At 33.8% G+C, this 21,279-nt stretch overlaps 1 protein-coding gene across 3 annotated transcripts; it reads left to right on the top strand.

The window, feature by feature from the left end:
* Nucleotides 1–13,235: 13,235 nt before the first annotated feature.
* LOC139852630 (auxin response factor 1) lies at nucleotides 13,236–19,440 on the top strand. 3 transcript variants are annotated; one of them, XM_071841945.1, is made up of 15 exons: nucleotides 13,236–13,489; nucleotides 14,037–14,148; nucleotides 14,733–14,839; nucleotides 15,035–15,130; nucleotides 15,692–15,748; nucleotides 15,862–16,014; nucleotides 16,096–16,180; nucleotides 16,672–16,762; nucleotides 16,859–17,023; nucleotides 17,143–17,262; nucleotides 17,354–17,429; nucleotides 17,521–17,686; nucleotides 17,829–18,322; nucleotides 18,503–18,693; nucleotides 18,893–19,440. In XM_071841945.1, exons 2-15 carry the CDS (start codon nucleotides 14,103–14,105, stop codon nucleotides 19,065–19,067), a joined length of 2,022 nt encoding a protein of 673 aa, XP_071698046.1. In that variant the 5' UTR covers nucleotides 13,236–13,489; nucleotides 14,037–14,102; the 3' UTR covers nucleotides 19,068–19,440. The 3 variants fall into 3 exon arrangements, with proteins under 3 accessions (XP_071698046.1, XP_071698045.1, XP_071698047.1); XM_071841944.1 differs by having other exon boundaries at nucleotides 14,724–14,839; XM_071841946.1 differs by lacking the exon at nucleotides 13,236–13,489 and having other exon boundaries at nucleotides 14,042–14,148; nucleotides 14,708–14,839; nucleotides 18,893–19,439.
* The last annotated feature ends 1,839 nt before the right edge of the window (nucleotides 19,441–21,279 follow it).

The raw sequence follows: 21,279 nt of genomic DNA, 5'->3' as shown, positions 1-21,279 counted from the left end.
TACGTATCGGGACCCGTGTACATGTCTCAGACTCGATCACAACTCAAAGTATATATATTATTATAGAATCAACCTCAACCCTGTATAGAGAACTCGATCATTACTGCATATAGAGTGTCTATGGTGATTCCAAATAATATATATAGATGCATCGATATGATATGTCAAAACCTTGTATACGTGTCCCGATATTTAAAGTGCGTAAAATAAATAACAGGAATTAAATAACGATAACTAAAGTGCGTAAAGTAAATAACAGAAACTAGATGACAATAAATAAAATTGCGGGAATGTAAATTGCGATAATTAAATTGCAATAAATAAAATGCGATAAATAGAATGTAATCAGTTAGCTAGGAACAGTTAGCTGGAACAGTTAGCATGGTTTCTTAACAAAATTACATATTGTTAATTAGTCTGTTTCTAATCAATTTTTATTGTGTCCATTATTTCTTCATTATGCCACTTGTTGGATTCTGGTAAGTAAAAATCCAAATATGAAATTGAATTTGAATGAAAATGGTTATTCTGTGGTGAACGGATTCGTATATCGATAGATGTAGGTAGGATGGTAATCGACCGTTGAATCAGATTCGAAGACTGTACAATGTAACTTATTACTGTGAAATCTTAAATATTTCTCGGGTATTACCTACCCGTTAAAATATTTTTACCATTAACAGTTTGTACGAAAGAATTTTTAATCACAATCTTTATGAAAATGTACTTACATATATATTTTCTTCAGATGTAATTATGGATTTAATGAGTCAATGTGATATTAAACTCATCAGATTTACGATTAGAACTATGATACATAATCTCTAAAACATTAGAGTTTACATAATCGTCATGTCGAACGAATATAAATGATGTAGAATGATTTGTGGAACGATAATTATACTCGAGGTACAGAATGAGATGTTGAGGCATGGATTGTTGAAACTTGGGTTGTTGGTGGTACTGGTGCCATTAGTGCTAAGGCTGGTGATGTTACTGGTGTTGGTGATACTGTTGATGATTGCAAATTGTATACCGTGCTCTCTAAAGTTAATACTCGAGCTCGGAGTTCTCTAACTTCTTCTACTAACCCGAGTTGTTTATCAATGTGAGGTAGAGGTCGGATATCTTCTCTAGTTCCATTAATGGTAGTTTTAAGACGAAAAATTCTTGCAAATAGGGTATAAACAGTATTGCGAACGGGTTCGCCGGTGAGCGGGTCAAGTACTCCAAGGTTAGGTGGTAGATTTGATTCATGATATGGAGTACCTTTTTCCTTTCTCCATAGGGTGAGTATGTCGCGAACCCATCCCCATTTTCTCCAGTAATCACGGTAGTTGATTGGTTGGTGTGCTCCTGTCACGCTGTCTTCGGAGTCAGAGGAACTTGGTCGATTCGTAGAGGCCATCTTAAACGATCTCAGGAAAGATTTTTGGTATGAAGAGTTTAGTGGCATCAATTGATAGTTAGATGGTATTCTCAATGCATAATTTGCATAGATATATATAGTACCAGGATCCCTTAAATTAAGGAGAAATTTACGAGATATCAGGTAAGGTCTACAGTAACAGATACACTAAGATATGAATTGTCAGATACGCTAAGATATGAATTTTGTCTATACACTATTCATGCAGTCAATGCAGTAAAATGTGTCTAGACTAAGAATAATGAGTAGGTAATTTCCTAAGGATGAGCAGATGTTTTTCGATAAAAATGATAAGCAAAACTTTTGACATGCAGACACGATCGAAGTCCAGACTCACTAATGCATCCTAACGACTATCAGTTAGGCACGCTAATGCAAGACCTGGTTCGCTAAGACCACCGCTCTGATACCAACTGTAGAGACCCGTCCTAATCCATCCGGACGAAGTCCATATCGATTACAAACGATTCACAACAGTTGATTACATCGCGAGGTAATTGACCTCTATATGATAAATTTTACAAACATTGCATTCGTTTTTAAAAGACAAACTTTCGTTACATCGACAGTTGACAGGCATGTAAAGCATTTCATAATATATCCAAATATAATTGACTTAATAATAATCTTGATGAACTCAACGACTCGAATGCAACATCTTTTGAAATATGTCATGAATGACTCCAAGTAATATCTCTAATATGAGCAAATGCACAGCGGAAGATTTCTTTCGTACCTGAGAATAAACATGCTTTAAAGTGTCAACCAAAAGGTTGGTGAGTTCATTAGTTTATCATAAAGAATCATTTCATAATTTTAATAGACCACAAGATTTCATACTTCCATTTCTCATAATCATACGTCCCATGCATAGAGACAAAAATATCATTCATATGGATTGAACACCTGGTAACCGACATTCACAATATGCATATAAGAATATCCCCATCATTTCGGGATCCTCCTTCGGACATGATATAAATTTCGAAGTACTAAAGCATCTGGTACTTTGGATGGGGCTTGTTGGGCCCGATAGATCTATCTTTAGAGTTCGCGTCAATTAGGGTGTCTGTTCCCTAATTCTTAGATTACCAGACTTAATAAAAAGGGGCATATTTAGTTTCGATCATTCAACCATAGAACGTAATTTCGATTACTTGTGTCTATTTCGTAAAACAGTTATAAAAGTTGCGCATGTATTCTCAGCCCAAAAATATAAAGGGTAAAAAGGTAAATGAAACTCACAATACTGTATTTTGTAGTAAAAATACATATGACGACATTGAACAATGCAGGGTTGGCCTCGGATTCACGAACCTATATCAAGTATTAACACATTATAGTATAAATCAATTAAGTTTATATATTTGTTATGTATTAATTATTCTTATAATATATTATGATACTTATTTGATATTTAATTAATGTTATATCAATAATATTAGTTGAAACATAATTTTATGTAATATTAGTATATTTTATGTAATAATATATTTACATATATATCTTTTGTTTTGTAAAATTAATAATTGTAGAAATACCTAAGGATAATAATAATAATACTAATAATAATAATAATTTTTAAAAGTATAAAACTACCTTAGGAGTCAGTTTTAAAAAAATTGCACCAAGCCGGGCTCGAACCCGAGACCTCTCGCTCACTCATCAACACCCTTAACCATTCCTCCATTTCAGTTTTTCTGATTTATAATACAAACCCAAATACTTATCTATTACATGTTTCAACCCACTTCATCTTCTTCATCAAAATCTAAACAATCAAACAACTTCATTCTTAATAGTCAATCATCAAAATGGTTTTAGGACTTCTAAACAAACATGAAACAAAAAATAAAAATGTGTTCATGATATAAAAAAAATGAGGAAAAAAACAAAAAAATCCTACTGCTTGCTGGTAGCCAAGAAAAAAAAAATTTTGTTTTCAATTTTGAGTTCGTTTTGGACAATCTTTACAACATGAAACATGTTTCAAATCATTCCTAAAAACTATTGAAATCGTCAATTGAACTTAAAACATCAAAACAAGCTCTAATTTCTCCAAGAACAAAACAGTTGACTTTTGACAATTTAACTTTGACTCGCAAATTCGAATTCGTTATCAAGAATTGGAACTTGAGATTTTGCAGGAAGTTTAAGTAACTGATTCCTAACAACTCTACATTTTTAGTTTTTTAAATTTGTTTCGAATTCACGTTAGTGTATATCACTGTGAAGAACTCAAGAACTCAAAAATTGATTTTTAGATTAAGAGTGTTATAGGTTATGATTACAACATGAATTGTGTTGCAAATCATTCCTATACTCTTTATGGATCATCAAATTAACTGGAGATATCAAAACAAACTCGAATTTGATTCAAGAACACTTAGTTGACTTTGAAAACCAAAACTTTGACTCTCAAATTAGAAATTAATAGAAAGAATTGAGGATTGAAAACTTACAGATAGTTTAGATAGACGATTCCTAACATGACTGCATTATTACATTTTGAAAATTTGTTCTAAATCAAAATATGGTGAAAAAGATGAATGTACAGAGTGTCGAGCTTATTTTCTGGGTTTTCTTTGTTTTCAACTCAAATTGCAGTTTGTAACTTATATAGAGTGATTAGGTACATGATTTAACAGTTAAATTGATTTTCAATTGATTTGTGAAGTAGACTTGTAACAAACTGGAGACATGAAGTACGTAAATTATTTTCATGTGAAGAAAAAGAAAAAAAATTGATAGTTACTTCTAACAGAATGGGATTCCCTATTTTTATTTTTAATAAATATTAATAGTAAATACCCTAATAATATTAATAATAATTCTAATAAAATAACTAAATAATATCATAAAAATGATAATAAATAAAAATAAGAATTCGTTTAAATCATAAATAAATTTTAATCTTAATTATCTTGTACATTATTTTACATTTTCAATTCAAATGATTATTTTGTATTTTATTAATACAACTTAATATGCACTCTTATATTTATATATGTATATATATTTACATATTTATTTACACACAATTGTTCGTGAATCGTCGGAAATAGTCACAGGTTAAATGAATCTATATAAATAGTTCAAACATTTCGAGACTCAACATTACAGGCTTTGCTTATTGTGTTGGAACATATAAAGATTAAGTTTTAATTTGGTCGTAAATTTCCGGGTCGTCACAGTACCTACCCGTTAAAGAAATTTCGTCCCGAAATTTGAGTGGAACGGTCATGGCTGACAATAAGTATGTTTTCATGACGTATCCGAGCTAGAAATTAGAGTTTTATCATCAGTGAGTAATATAGGTAAAAAAAAATTTGATTACGCGAAGAGTATAATCGAAGCTATCGCAAGAGAGGGAACTGATGACGTAGTTATGATTGATTTCCGGAATTCATTGAATTTAAAGTTAATGGTCACAGAGTTAAACATTACGTACATGATCCGATGGAAGTTAACAACGAAGTTAATCACAATTTCAACACCACATCTAACTAAGTGTGGGGAGGTTCGAATCTTTTTAGGGTAATATATATTTCTGTTAGAGTTAGATATTCTGTTTTCGTGTAGTTCTCGAGAATGGAATCCGAATGGTCTTTCCCTAGCAGACCCTAAAGAACTAGTCTTCTCCCCCATTCTGAATTTTTATTTTTTTAGGTTTTACAAGATGAAGAATTCCTTTGATCTGAACCATGGTCTAATGCTACATGCTATGATTACTAAACGTAATAATGACACACTTCCGAGTGGATTGGTATCATTCATAAGAGAAAAAATGGACGGAGTAAGAAAAGAACTCAGAAAAGATCATCATAAGATACATTTTGGAAAAGAAAAATCAAAATCCGCAACAAAAAGAAGAGCACGACACCTTGAAAGATGTTACAAATGCGGAAAATGGTCACACGAAGGTAAATGTTCAAATAATCAAACATATTCAAATACCGAATTTGTTACTCTATGCAGAGAAGGACCGTTTATATGTTTAGAAGAAAAGATATTGAAGATTCGAGATTATGCTTACATAGCTATGGAGAACCAAATCACACGACTATCTTATGAGTCGGCTAAAGCAGGTCTCTGAGAATTCTTTCTCATAGGTAAGTATGTACAGTTTTTATTTTTATTTTATTGCTTTTAATCTTTTGATAATAAACGTTAAATCGTTCGCTATAAAGTATTAAATTGGTATTCAATAAAATTAGGTTCTGTAACCGAAATTATTGATATCGTACAAAAATTTATTACATCACTGCGAAATTTACCATTTATTCTTAAGGTATAAATATCTTTAATCAATCAACCCAAAATATTTCAGAAATTCGTCAGGAGTAAAACTAGGTTGTTGAGCCGAAATTACTTTACCGAAAAGAGGGGCGTATATTTTTGATGATATTTGATTGATTAAAGTGGGATAAAAGACCAAAAAGATTTTAAATTTCTTATTTTTACTTTGTTTTTAAAATTAATATTTAAATATTAAATTAATATTGTAAACTTGTTAAAATCAATATATTTAAGTTTGTAAATATTTGAACTTTTTAAAATCAATATATTTAAGTTTGTAAATATTTGAAAAATTAATATTTTTAATATAAGTTTGTATGTATAAAAACAAGAATATAATAAAAATTTGGTGTGAATTTTTAATTTTAATAATATGAATTTTCAATTTTATGCATTTTAAATTTAAAGCTTGGTGTGAATTTAAAAACAAAAATTTACTTTATTTTACTAAGATAAAAATATGATTTTTAAAATTCGTCGTGAGTTGAAAACTAGGTCGTTGAACCGAAATTGCTTTACCCGAGGGTGGGACGAGAAATTTTGTTATCATTATTTTTAATCTTATTGATCTAAAGTATGCCAAAAACATAAAAAAAAAATCAAAAATCTTTGCTTTTAAAACAAACGGCAATATGTTTAGAAACTTTGGTAAAATTTAATCAATTTTCTACGCTAATCACCCTCAATAATTTAAATTGTTACTGATTTCTTGCAAATGAGGGCATTGCAAGATCTTAAGTGTGGGAAGGGGTTAAATTCTTTCGGATTTTTAAAATTTTTAACTTATACACTTGGTTACCGTTAAAAATACTAGTAACGCAGTAGTTGTATTAGAATCTAGTGCTCTCTGATAATAAAGAACAGCCCTAGTCTTATATACTGACTACCCAATTCTAGTAAAAATTTTCAAAATTTTCAAATAAATAAATTCAAAATCATGTTTATACATATTTATGAACGATAAAACTAGGTGTTAACACCGAAATTATTGTTACCTCATAAAAGACATAAATTGAGAAACAACCCAAAATATTAGAATTCATTTAAAATGGAATAGAGGACAACAAAAATGCAAAGAAAGGAAAATAAAAGCCAAATGTGGGAAAATTTACCAAGTTATTTAAAACATATATCACATGTTTTTGTACAAATAATTGAAGATACTTTTGTTTTGGACAAAATTAACCATTTTATCCGGTAAATTGTTATATATTTGAAAGAAAGATGGATCTACACGATGAATCAATTCCATCATTAAAAGGAAGTAAAGTCTTCCGAAAAAGATACGCGCTTCTTGATTTAGGTCAGGAAGTTGTCGTCCAGACCAGCTGTAGGTTGACGAAAAATCTAGAAAAGTCATCTCTAAAATCAGCAGGAAATCCACGGACCTCAGCATCAAACAGGGTCGCCAAGTGGTCAGACTTATCCTAACCATGACAGGATCTGTCTCGTAAAATGGGGAGGGCACCGTGCAAATTAGCTTGATAAGACTAATGAATCAGATCCCCAGAAAAGGATAATCTCCTTAAAGATTAAAAATCAGCTTTTAAGACTGATATTACTCAATCCTTGAGATTGACTTTAAAGATTGAGAATTACAAACTCATGGAATTCGATGATATCTAAACTCGAGCTTGAACGAAAAATATTTTGATCAAATTACAAACCGATTTGTTTTCTGAAAAACCCATTTTTAATGCGTTCATTACCATTGAACGTAAAATCCTAGGAATTCACCTGGAATTCATTAGGTCACCTGAACCAAATCGGGTGTCAATCGTAAGAACGATGGTTGCATAGCATGGTCGAAGACAGGACCTTGTGCCATACCGAAAAACTATAGGGTGAGCTTTACTATTGCTCCTACAAAGGATAGTAATTGCATCCGACACGTTATAAACCATAATTAAAAGCATGTCAGGGGACATTGCCTTAACAGTTGCTTGTTCAATGCTTTCCTTTACAACCGGACGGTAGTTTATCGAAAGATAATATACGGAGCAAGTATACTGGACGTGTTGCTTTCCCAATACAAGGTTAGCAAGTGGGTGACACAAAACCGCAAGTTTTGAGCTAAAATTTTCAAATCTGAAACCCACCAAATCCACAAAAACATTTTGCAAACACCGGTGAAGGGTTATTCCGGAAAACTTATCTAGGGTAAAAGCTAGATTGAATTTTCAAAAAGATTAAATGTTTTCATAAAGATACAATTTCCTAAAGGATCTAATTTTTCATAGTCATGTGGGACTGTAAACCACATCGTTACTACCATTGTTCATACAGCCGTATTGAAATCACTGATGTACAAAGTGTGAAGAATAAAGAAGTGATTCTAGTAAAGTTATATTCAAGTTCTATATTGCTTGAGGACAAGCAACGCTCAAGTGTGGGAATATTTGATAATGCTAAAAACGAACATATATTTCATAGCATTATCCTTCAAGAAAGACAAGCTTTTAGTTGCAATTGTTCTAATTTCAAGTAATTATCGTTTAAATAATAAAAGGTGAAGACAAAAGACAGATTCGACGATTTGAAGACGCAAATGACCAAAAAGCTAAAAAGTACAAAGTACAATTCAAGTGGTTCAATTTATTGATGAGAAACGTCTCAAAATTACAAAAGTACGAGCCACAAAACGCAAAGTACAATATATTAAATTATACGAAAAGGCGTTCGAAAATCCGGAACCGAGACATGAACCAACTTTCAACGCTCGACGCAACGGAGCTGGAAGTACAAGTCAACTATGCACAAGAATATAATATAATATTTAAATAATTCATAATAAGAATAATAATAAATAATAAAAAGTTGTTAATTGAGCATAGTTAAGGGGTCATAAGTGAAAATTTCAAATTAATCATTTGTCTATAAAACGAGACTACGGAGTAATGAAAGATACACCTTTTCTATTTTCTAAATCTCTTACTCTCTCAATATATTTATATTAATATTATAATTTTAATATTAAAGTTTAATAATAATAAGGTTATGTTAGCGAATGTTTTAAGTTTGTAAGTCGAAACTCTGTCCGTGTAACACTATGCTATTAATACTCATTGTAAGTTATGTTTAAATTATTTTTATTAATGTCTCGTAGCTAAGTTATTATTATGCTTATTTAAGCCCAAGTAATCGTGATGTTAGACTAAATATTAAAGACAGGATAATTGGGTTTTGGACCATAATTGGGGTTTGGACAAAAGATCGACACTTGTGGAAATTAGACTATGGACTATTAATGGGCTTTATATTAACTAAACGATACCTCGTTAATTTAATATAAAGGTTATGATTTGACGTATCTATATATAACCACATACGCTTAATCGGGTACGAAGAGCGAGATATTTATAAGTACGAATTATTGTTCATTTGACCGGACACGGGGATGATTTAATAGTTACTAGACTCATTAAAACAGGGATGGATTACATTCAAGGGTAATTGATGTAATTGTTAACAAAGTATTAAAACCTTGGATTACGCACAGTCGATAACCTGGTGTATTCATTAAACAAAGTATTAAGACCTTGTTACAGTTCGAATCCCCAATTAGTTGGAATATTTGACTTCGGGTATAAGGATAATTTGACGAAGACCCTCGCACTTTATAATTATGACCGATGGACTATTATGGACAAAACCGTATGGACATATCAAATAATCCAGGACAAAGGACAATTAACCCATGGTAATAAATTAAAATCAACACGTCGAACATCATGATTACGGAAGTTTAAATAAGCATAATTCCTTTATTTTATATCTCATCGTACTTTTATTTACTGTCATTTTATTTATCGCACTTTTAATTTATTGTACTTTTAATTATCGTCATTTACTTTATACTTTAAATTAAGTTATATTTTGCATTAGGTTTTAATTGTGACTTAAGTTTTAAAATCGACAAACCGATCATTAAACGGTAAAAACCCCCAAAGTTACCTATAATTACTATATATCACTAAATCTAGTTTAACTACTTAATTAACTAATTTGACCTAGTAAGACACCCAATAATAGTGTCCACGGATCGACCTCCCGGACTTTACCTTAGCTATATTATTACACGATAGGTATACTTGCCTTTTGTGTTTTAGTTTAATTTAGGTGATTTCCTGTAGTAAATAAATATAAAACTGATAGCCGTTTCATACACACCCTCTAGAACACATCACATTTGCTCCCCTTTTAATTGCTTTTGCAATCTATATTTTTGGGCTGAGAATACATGCACTTTATTTTAAACGCAATGGATACAAGTACATACTAAATTCTACACCGAGTTTGAACCGAAAATCCCTTAGCTTTGGTAACTAGTAACTTCCGGTTATAAGAACTGGTGGGCGCGAGTAGTTATATATGGATCCATAGGGCTTAACATCTCTGTCTGTTCCAGGTTTAGAAACCCTAGCCTGAACTATAAAACAGATGTATGCTATTTGAGTTTAGTACACGTTGGATTGCGTGTATTGTACATGTTGGTTGCATGTATGTTAAAACAGGGGTACTTATTATAACATTAAAGTTTAGTTACCAGGGTGCTCAATCTTGTAGAATATTTTGATAAACGTTTCTGGATGAAACAACTGAAATCTTGTGATCCACCTTTATGTACAGATTATGCAAAACATTAAAACTATGAACTCACCAACCTTTGTGTTGACACTTGTTAGCATGTTTATTCTCAGGTTCCCTAGAAGTCTTCCGCTGTTTACTTATATGTTAGACAAGCTATGTGCATGGAGTCTTACATGGCATATTTTTCAAGGAAACGTTGCATTCATCAAATCATCACCATGTATCTTATTTTGACTGCATTGTCAACGGAAGTACTATTGTAAACTATTATTTACGGTGATTGTCTATATATAGAAATCATCAGATGTCGAAAACCTTTGATTTAAATATTCATTTATGATGTGCCTTTTTAAAAGAATGCAATGTTTACAAAACGTATCATATAGATGTCAAATTGTAAGATCCAGATTTTATCAGTTTTGTTGGACGCCGTCCAACAGGGTGGGACGCCATCCCAGATTGAAGGGCTGGACGCCGTCCAGATGGCCTGAAGAGCCAGCTTTGGTATTTTTTTATTTAAAAAGGGGTAGTTTGGTAATTTCACTTTGTGGACGACTTTAAGGCCCTAGATCAGTTTTAGTGAGCCTCATTACTCCTCTTCCATCTACTTTATCATCTTCCATTAAATCCTAGAGAGAGAGGAGGTTCTAGAGTGAGAGAGCTCCATTAAAGGAAGAAAGAGATTGAATCGGGTCTTAGTGCGAGTTCTAAAGTTGTTCATCTAGTCGCTAGCTACGTGGTGATTGTATTGGTAAGTTATAAAACTCAATTTCTTTACTTAAATTGTGTTAAGGGTTAGGATTTGGGTTAGTGTTGCACTTAAAACTCACTTGTTAGTGATTTGGGGGTTTTAGGTAAGTTTGGGTCATGAAGACCCAAAAGATGACTAACCTAGGGTTTTGAAAAGTTAAAGTGTGTAAATGGGTCTTAAAGGCTTAGTAAATCACTAGCACATTTGTAGTTAATGTTAGTGGGTGCCAATTGGGTTGTGGGTGACCCAAATGGGGGTGTTAACCTCGAAATGGGTCAAATGGGTCTTGGGCGACCTAGGTTGTTAAATGTGTATGAGGACACACAAAAATTGGGTTTATAAAGTGTTTAAGACCATATTTGGCTAGTGTTAGAATTTTGTTGGTGTTGACCCAAATATTAGGGTTAAGGGTGCAAATGGTTTGGAATTGCACCTTGGGTCAAAATGGCACTAGAATGGGGAGTATGTTGGTTGACCAACTTGAGTTGTGATTGATTATGTGCTAAATGTAATAGGTACGTTACATTGAAGTTGCAAGCTCGGTTATCTTTCGCAAAAGACTCTAAGGTGAGTGGAATAATTATATGCGTAGGTATATAATGTATTTATTTATTGTAGCGTGAGATGCGAAGTGTCGAGGTGTTAAGACATCACGTTTCACGTGACGAGTGAAGCATCGAGGTGTTAAGATGCCACTCGAGGTGAAGCATCGAGGTGTTAAGATGCCACCTAGGAGTGAAGTGTCGAGGTGTTAAGACGCCACTCCATAATAAAGGGTGAAGTGTCGAGGTGTTAAGACGCCACCCGATGGTGAAGTATCGAGGTGTTAAGATGCCACCCGGGGGTTAGTGATACGAGGTGCTAAGTACACTAATGGATGTTGTGAACTCCGATGGCCTTTCGCGGGCGCCATTCCCTTGTACGATTGGTTAACCATGGTTATTGTGTTGAGTTGTAAGCATATTATATGATTCGAGTTATATATATATATATATATATATATATATATATATATATATATATATATATATATGCCCTTGTTATGCTAGCTTGTGATATAGGAGGTTAATAGCCTCGTACTTGTGATGTTAAGCCCTTTTGCGTTGCTAGTATGTATGCGGTATTTGTGTAAGTGTGCAAGTAGGCATTTTATATATGTACGTGTATAACTATTGCATTCACTAAGCGTTAGCTTACCCTCTCGTTATTTACCTTTTTAGGCTCCGGCGTGGACAAAGGCAAAGGTATTCGGTTGGATTAGTGGTCTCCCGCTTATTTCTATAGGGGATGCTTTTTGGTTAGCTTTTGGAAGTTCGGCCAAGATTTGGGTAGTTTAACCCCAAACACCATGCTCTAGTGTCGTTTGGAAATTAAACTTGTATTGGTCGAAACTTGTATTTTTGAACGAAACGCGTAAAACGGGTCGTTGTGGGCCCGATGTTGTAAAACTTGTTTTGATGACGGAAACCTCTTAGTTTATTATATTGTGATATGTTGTAAAAAGGTTTTCGCTTAAAAGTGTCGGGAAGCGGGATTTCCGCTCGTGTAAGTTGGACCCCGGGGACAGCAGCTGCCAGGCAATCTGGACGCCGTCCAGATATGCTGGACGCCGTCCCGGTCTTAAGTGCTAGACGCCGTCCAGATAACTGGACGCCGTTCAGTTGTGCTACAGCAGATTTTTTTTTTCACGTTTTGGTGAATTGAAGTCTGGTTGTTACACAAATACCTCGCAATGAAATCGATGAATGACGTGTTCGTCCATATGGATTTGGAGCGATCGTCACAATATGAGAGTAGTAAAATGGATGTATATATAGAAGATTTAGGGAAAGAAAAAAGGCAAATTAATTCCAACGGTCCATTTCATTTTCGTAAACTTCGTCGCATGGGTAACTGACAGGGGGGACTAAGCGACTGGAGTGGGGAGTGGGGAGTGGGGCGACTTGTGACGGAGGTGGCGACGTGAGGGAGATGAGCTCCGACTCCCACCGCTCTTAAGAGATGTCATTACTAAATTCTAAATAAAATCATCTTGTTTTTCATCTATAAAAAAGGTACGTTTATTTAAGTAATTTTCCTCTATTTATTTATTTATGGATTTTGCTGAATGGTTGTTACAAATAGTGTGGTGTTCAGGGGTCGTGTCGGCCTCAAGCCAGGCAAAGACCATCAATCAATAATAATATCATCCATTCTCCGCTAGCCTTTTTCCCCCTTTTCACCTTTACTCTTTTTTTCATCCTTCAAAACCCTAATTTCAATTTCAATCATTCATTCTACTACACAAATTAACACTCGCATCCTTCTTTGATCCTTCATTTTCATCATATTTTTACTGTACTGATCTAAACAAGCACGAGGATCGTAGCTTCTACTTAATTTCAACTTACTTCTGCTTCATTCTAATATCTGCATTTACAGTAAATAATTTCGTATACTATACACCTATATATATTCATATACGTATATATTCATCGCTACGTTGTTAGCTGTGTTCCGATCATAATTGATTTCCTTTATGATTGTACTTGAAGTAGTGTTGAAATGCTGTTGACTTTAATATCTATATAACTAATTTATGTTCCTTTGTGTTTTAAATTTTTTTGATTTTAAGTTGTAAATTTAGGATTTTAGTTGAAGTTGATCTAAACATTGAATGTAGCTATTGATTGAAGCCGCAGTGAGATAGTTTAGATATATAAATATATAATACATATACGTATCTCTTTAGATGTATATTGATCTTAATTTTATTTTCTTAATGATAAATTTGAATTTAAATAACTGTTCAAACTTTGTTGACATGAATCTGCCTGTAATAATATAAGTACTTTTTGTATTTAATGTTTTTTATCTGTAGTTGGTGAATTTAGATTTTCAGTTGAAGTTGCTTTGAACAGTAATTTAAGAATGCAAGTTGAATAAGATTTAAAGATTAGGTAGCTCATTGATTTGTGTTTGTTGCAGATATTTGACACACTAATGTGCGGCGTGTGCCATACTTAGTCGTGTTTCTTATATCAATTTGTTTTCATGGCGAATATATCTGCGAATCATTTCCCTGGAGGGCAACAATCAGGTTAGTATCTTATACCTAGAACTATCTAGCTATTATAGCTAGTTATATTTTGAAAGCTTGCTGCTTGCCTTTGACTCTTATGTGAGAATGTATATGTTTGTTGTGATGTAAACCACTCTCTTCCGCTGTGTAGGCGATCATCTATGCATGCATTTTCAGTCTTTGTTTATAGGTATTTGTATTTTGGCACAAAACTGTGCAATTGGTTTGTGCCAACATCATCATTTTGCTAATATCATTTATCATGCGGTTTTTGTACATCTCTTTGGTGCATGTATAAATGCTCAGTGTTAATACTTAAAGATAAAAGTTTTAAGTTTTCCAATAGGACTAACATTTAATGACTGATTGCTTTTGCTAATATTATCGATTATGCGGTTTTAGCACATCTCTTTGTTGCATCTATAAATGCGTAGTGTTAATACTGAAAGATATTTTTTTAAGCTTTCCTATAGGACTAACATTTAATGACTTTCTGATTGCCTGCAATTACAAACTACCGCAATTGATCTTCAATCTTCATTTCATTTTTCAAATTTACATGTATATTGGCTATTAGTTTTCTTGCTGTTCAGGATCCTTAGCTGAAGCATTATACAAAGAATTGTGGAATGCATGTGCTGGGCCTCTTGGTAATGTTCCCCGTGAAGGGGAACGTGTCTATTATTTTCCACAGGGGCACATGGAACAGGTTTGTTATTCATCTTTCTAAGAGATCATGTTAATGCAAGAACTCATGTAGTCACCTTCAATTTATTGTAGAATTAAACTACTATGGTGCTTTCTAAAATAGAACTCATGCTTTGCTCCATTAGTTATATTGTATTATTGTTATTTTCTATTGAAGCGTTTTGTATTGACATCAATTTTTTGGTTATTCTTACAGCTCGAGGCCTCCATGCATCAGGGATTGGATCAGCAGCTCCCATCATTCAACTTACCCGCTAAAATATTGTGCAAAGTGATGAATGTTCAACTTCGGGTATGTTTGTTGTTATTATTACGGCAATAAATGTGATTCTATCTAGGTAGACGAAGTTGTTAGGATCCTATATGGAAACTGAGTTAGGTCAGTTGGTGTTGTGGATGATATGAATCTTTTTATTTTGTTTCTAATTTGGTTATATTTGTTTCTCGTTTTTGTCGGATTTTTACATATGTCTCTTATTAGGATTTTCCTCAACTTTCATAATAAGGACAGGATTCGAGCTAATATATTGAATTTCCTTTTAACTATATACTGTATGTTAACATATCATTCTTTCTTTTGCCTAAATTAATAAAACTACAAATGTCTCATCTTAGGAACTGTTATTATCCCCCAAGGTATTTTCTATGCTCATAATTGATATTGAATCAATAGATATTAATTAATTTATAGTGATTAAGTTATTTTCTCAACCTTAAACTGATATACGTTATTTCAAAACGAGGGTTATGGTTGTCAACTCTAGGGTTTTTTCGAGGTCGTAAAAATTCAAACTACACTTAATAATAGGCATGATTGCATTTCTACACACTGATGAATCTGTTTCATTTTCAGGCTGAGCAAGATACAGACGAGGTTTATGCCCAGATAACGCTTTTGCCTGATCGAGATGTGAGCATATTGTGCTATTTAACAAAGCATATGAAACATATGTTTTCCTATTTAGTTTGAAATATGCCATCTGTGGCCTTTGATCTCTGATGATATGTATTTTTATAAACCAGCAAAGCGAGGTAACAAGCCCAGATCCTCCACTTCCCGAACCTCCTAGTTGCACCGTCCACTCTTTTTGCAAGACGCTTACTGCATCGGACACAAGCACACATGGTGGATTTTCTGTTCTTCGTAGGCATGCAGACGACTGTTTGCCTCCCTTAGTAAGCTTTAGCTTTTTACCTACCTGTCCTTTATTTTTGCTTTCTCTTTGCTATGCATCTAAGAACGAGTTTTGTGATCAGGATATGTCTCAGCAGCCACCTTCACAAGAACTGGTTGCTAGTGATCTTCATGGCAATGAATGGCATTTTCGTCATATATTTCGAGGTTACACTCTTTGTGACATGTCTTAATAACGATGTGTTTGTTATAAATTACACAAGCTTAGTAAGCATGTTGTTAAATTGTATAGACCTTCAACAGAGTCAAAATGGAGAAGATAGAAAAAGTTATTGAAGCATATAATTATATTGTTTAGTATTTTTAAAATTAAGACATGAACTTTTGAACACTTCTCGCGTTTTCACCTCATTGTCAAATTTGAAGGTTTGGAAATTCTCTTACCTTTTAAACTAGTCGTACACAATTTTCGCTTTCGAACTTGAACTTGAATAAATAAAAAAATCCCTGTATCCGTAAATAAAAGTAAAACCAATGAGGTTAATCTATGCGTAACTAATCTTGTATTGAATCTTATTTTTGAGGTTGCAATAAGGTGTTTGTTGGGTAACAATTTTTGTTCTTGCTCCTGTATTAACATTCCTTCGTTGTGTGCTGAAATATAACTGGTGCTGGATATATATATATATATATTTCAGGGCAGCCTCGTCGTCACTTGCTGACTACTGGGTGGAGTGTCTTTGTTAGTGCTAAAAAGTTGGTAGCTGGTGATGCTTTTATATTTTTGAGGTTAGTTGTAAATATAACATCTGGAAGTTAATCAACTATTAATATATTGATGTCTAATGTTAATAGCATATCAATCCTTGTTTATGTGTTCATCAGAGGGGAAAATGGAGAGCTGCATGTTGGAGTAAGAAGGCTTATGAGACTTTTGAACAATATGCCATCATCTGTTATATCAAGTCATAGCATGCATCTTGGAGTGCTTGCAACTGCGTCACATGCTATTGCAACCGGAACCCTTTTTTCAGTATTTTATAAACCAAGGTATCCACCATTAGCTGTAGTTCGTTTGAGCCTACATTCCTATAATTCTTTTATTTAGTAAGTAGAAAATGGACTTCAGTTGATAACATTTTTACTGAATTTAGCATTTGTATTAACAGAACAAGTCGATCTGAGTTCATTGTCAGCGTTAACAAATACATTGAAGCTAAAAATCATAAGCTTTCTGTTGGAATGAGGTTTAAAATGAGATTTGAGGGTGAAGAGGCTCCTGAAAGAAGGTACCTATAGCAGATGACTCACTTTAACGTGGTGAAGTTTTTGAGTGCTTAAGAAGTGGTCATGAATCAGTTATTTTAATTGTTGATGCAGGTTTAGTGGGACCATAGTTGGTGTTGGAGATGCTGCATCATCAAAATGGCTAGATTCTGAATGGAGATCATTAAAGGTTTGTACACAAAAGCACTCATCGTTATATTGTCTGATTTTTACGCGTACCTTTCTTATTATTAAGCATACAATTTTGACATCATTTTCAGGTTCAATGGGATGAACCATCATCAATAGTACGCCCTGATCGAGTTTCACCATGGGAACTTGAACCACTTGTAGCGTCCAATCCAACTAATTCACAACCTCAACAGAGGAGTAAGCGGGCCCGGCCTCCTCCTTTGCCTTCTTCTGTTCCAGATCTTTCTGCACTTGGTATGATTTTGTTTTTTTTTAAAGCACTGCACTTAGTATAGTATCGTACCTTAATCTAAAAGCTTTTATATGAACAGTTCCTTTGGTTCATTTAAAAACTATTGGATCTTAACTTTTTTAATGTGTGTTTTATCTTCTATAGGGATGTGGAAATCTCCTGTTGACCATCCCTCAGGTTACCCATATTGTGACCAACAACGTGCACATGAAATATATCCATCGAATAAGGAAACTTCATTATTCAAGGGTAATTTTGTCAGCTACAGTGAGAATGGTTCATTGCCTATTGCTTCAACCAATTCTGCCTATTGGTCTAACTTAAGTGAAACAGTAATAGAACCAACGCATGAACCTGTTGCTGATAAAGAAAGTAGTGAAAAGAGACAAACTATTGGCTACAGGCTATTTGGAATCGAGTTGCTCGAACACTCCACTGTGGATGAAACTTCACCAGTGGTTAAGTCTAGTGCAGTGGCTGATGAATTACCAATCTGCCCTCATGATGCAGAATCTAATTGGCTTTCTGAACCCTCTAATGTCAAGCATTTTGAATTTCCTTCTGCAAGTTGTGACCCTGAAAAGTCCAGTGTGAGATCCCAGGAGTTGCATACCAGGCAAATCCGAACCTGCACCAAGGTATGTTTATATATATATGTACATGTACATGTGCATGTACATATACATGTATATTTGTTTGTCACAATTTTTGACCCAGTTTATCTTCAAATTTTTGTTATGAGGTATAATAATGATAATGATAATGATGATTGTCATTTTGTTGGTGGTAACTGATGCAGTATCTATTATTTGTTGCAGGTTCATATGCATGGGATGGCTGTTGGTAGGGCTGTTGATTTAACACAGTTCAATTGTTATGAGGATTTACTGGAGAAACTGGAGAATATGTTTGAAATTGAAGGTGAACTTGGTGTGATACCAAAGAAATGGCAAGTTGTGTACACTGATGCTGAGGATGACATCATGATGGTTGGGGATGATCCATGGCAGTAAGTACATGTTATAACTGTTTATTATACCCTTCCACCCATCAATAGAAAATGAGAGCTCAAAGCTTTTTGACCCATGTGATATTTTTACCCAACTAATAAATGCAATTTTGACCTGTTACCAAACATGACTGACCTACCCTTCTTACCCCCTTATTGTTTTAATTGTATTTTTTTGTTTGTTCTTTTTTATGTAAAGTGAGTTCTGCAGCATGGTGCGAAAGATCTTCATATATACTACTGAAGAAGCCAGGAGACTTTCCCCAAAGATAAAATTTTCTGAAAATGATGAAATCCTACAAGTGAAGCCGGTTTTAAATGCTCAACTCAGCACCGAAGAGCAGTCCTCAACTAATGAGGGCTTAGGTTGCTAAGTATTTTCATAATAACCAAAATCGTATTAATTTTGGAAAGAGTAAGCATTTTCCTCTTTTAAAGGGGGTGAAAGAGCAGGTCTATCCGCTTCTTATTGTTATTTTGTGTTCATTGGTATGCATTACTCTGCCTGTTTTCAGCTTATAATGGTGATGGAAGCCGTCTACGTGCTCTTATATCTATCCCGTAAAGACAGCTAGGGATTAGTGGGACTAGTTTCTAATGTTTTACGTCGTCGTTAATTTTTACGTCCTATAAAATGCACCGAATATTTGGGTTCTGTAAATAAAGTATAATTGTTGCCTCTCATGCCTTTTACTTAATTGTTTAGTTAACTTACATTTGCTAGTCCATAAAATTTGCTAAACTATGCATGAGATTATAAAAAGATGGTTACGTAACTTGTGTGGAAACTAATTTACATATACTTGTGTTTAACATTGTTGTATTGGTGACGAATTTTTGAATTTCTCCTGCAACTTTGAAACTTCATAAATGGAATACGTACTACTCTATGATTAATTCTGTAGTAGTCTAGTAGCTCTATTTTATTGCAATGGATTTCGCGAGTACTATCAATTAGACAGAAACGTAAGCTTTATGAAGTTAGAAATATGTTGGGCGAATAGGCGTTGAAGTAAAGGTACATGTTGCTAGGTATATGTTGTTGACAGAAATTGGAATTGATGTAAATGTATATGTTTTTGGTCTTCTTGCTACCTTTCTTTTTGCTCTTTTCTTTTTACGTTGTTAAAATTCAGAAACACTCGGCTTTCATTTTGCAAATAATTTGTGGATTTTTTTTATAAACTATCATTAGAATTGTATATGACCCTTTTTGAGTTTTAATCATAAAATCGCTATTGAACTTGGACTCTTTATTTGTAATAATTGGTGAATTGACTTCGGAGGTATGCGTTACTTAACAGAGATCTATTTGAAGTTTGTGACAAGGTAGAAATGCATACGTTATATAATGTGAAGACATGAGACAATTTTATTCTACATCATTTTTATTGTTGTCGTTTTTAGAATGATGATACTACTATGGCTAACTCACATATAATGTAGAATTACGAAGAAAATTTATTAGATGACGCAAGTGAAACTTAAACTCACAATCACTTATTTGATAAGTCATTCTCACACAGCTAGACCAAACAGTCTTTAATAATGATTGATCAGGAACTATGATATAGACATTAGTTTTAAGTTGAGTAAGAGCCCTCCCAACGGAAGCACCCTCACCACTGCCCAGCCGGTCGCCCAGGTGGCGCCGATGGCACGCCACCGCCCAAAGGGCCGCCCAGGGCTCCGCCCACCTCTTCGTGTCTGGTGTCGTGCGATTGAATCATAATTGAGGACCGAGAATTGGTAAATAAAATGACCGTTAGAAAAAAATAAAATAAAATAAAAATTACAACGGCTATATCAAACGTTTTTTTTTTTTTTTCATTTAAACACTGTATATAAATCACAAAACATTTACTCATTTTACACCACAAAAACTACACTCCATTCCAATTTACTTCATTTTTCTCATACATTTTTTTACAATCTTTTTTTCACAAACAATCAGTTCCAAAAAAACCCCAAACAAAGGCAAATCGAAACAACGCCCTCAAGTTCAAGACCCGAATTCGGTCGGTCGCATTGCTTGATCAATCGCAACAAATTATCGGGTTTTCTCACTTTGCAAATGCTAATTCATCTAATGCATTTGCGGGTATGTTTCCAAACATACACACACAACAAACTCAACATCAACAATACTTCACCAACCAAAATTATCAACAACAACAACAACAACAATACCCAATCCCACAAAATATTCCCTATAATATCAACCAACAATCTCAACCATTTCCCGTTTACACGAACCAACAATCTCAACAAACACCATATTATCCAAGACTTCGTGACGAATCCGATGATGAAGGAACCGGTCGATGTCGATGTCGAACCCGAAGAGGAACCGGTGGCCGATGTTCGAGGGAAAGTGAGGTGTCCGAAAGTTCCTTGGACCGACTTGGAAACAAAAATTCTAGCCGAGCGTTATGTGTATGTTTCGGAACATCCGGATGCGGGAAACGACCAAACTTATAATTCATTTTGAGGTGAAGTCCGAAGACAATACAATTCGTTAGTTAAAGAGCAAAGGTGTGCGATCAAATAAGTGGGAAATGGACTAAAATTCAAAGAGATGTGAAG

This window comes from Rutidosis leptorrhynchoides, chromosome 6 (assembly GCF_046630445.1).
Source record: "Rutidosis leptorrhynchoides isolate AG116_Rl617_1_P2 chromosome 6, CSIRO_AGI_Rlap_v1, whole genome shotgun sequence".
Lineage (NCBI taxonomy): Eukaryota > Viridiplantae > Streptophyta > Magnoliopsida > Asterales > Asteraceae > Rutidosis > Rutidosis leptorrhynchoides.
The sequence above is the reverse complement of the archived record's forward strand: the minus strand, read 5'-3'. Positions and strand labels throughout refer to the sequence as shown.

Excerpts from the sequence above, each read along its gene's own strand:
- LOC139852630 (XM_071841944.1), top strand. The coding sequence starts at position 14,103 with ATGGCGAATATATCTGCGAATCATTTCCCTGGAGGGCAACAATCAG. Across the intron at positions 14,840-15,034 it reads CACAGGGGCACATGGAACAG|CTCGAGGCCTCCATGCATCA; the intron begins GTTTGTTATTCA and ends TTATTCTTACAG. Across the intron at positions 17,024-17,142 it reads TCAGTATTTTATAAACCAAG|AACAAGTCGATCTGAGTTCA; the intron begins GTATCCACCATT and ends TTGTATTAACAG.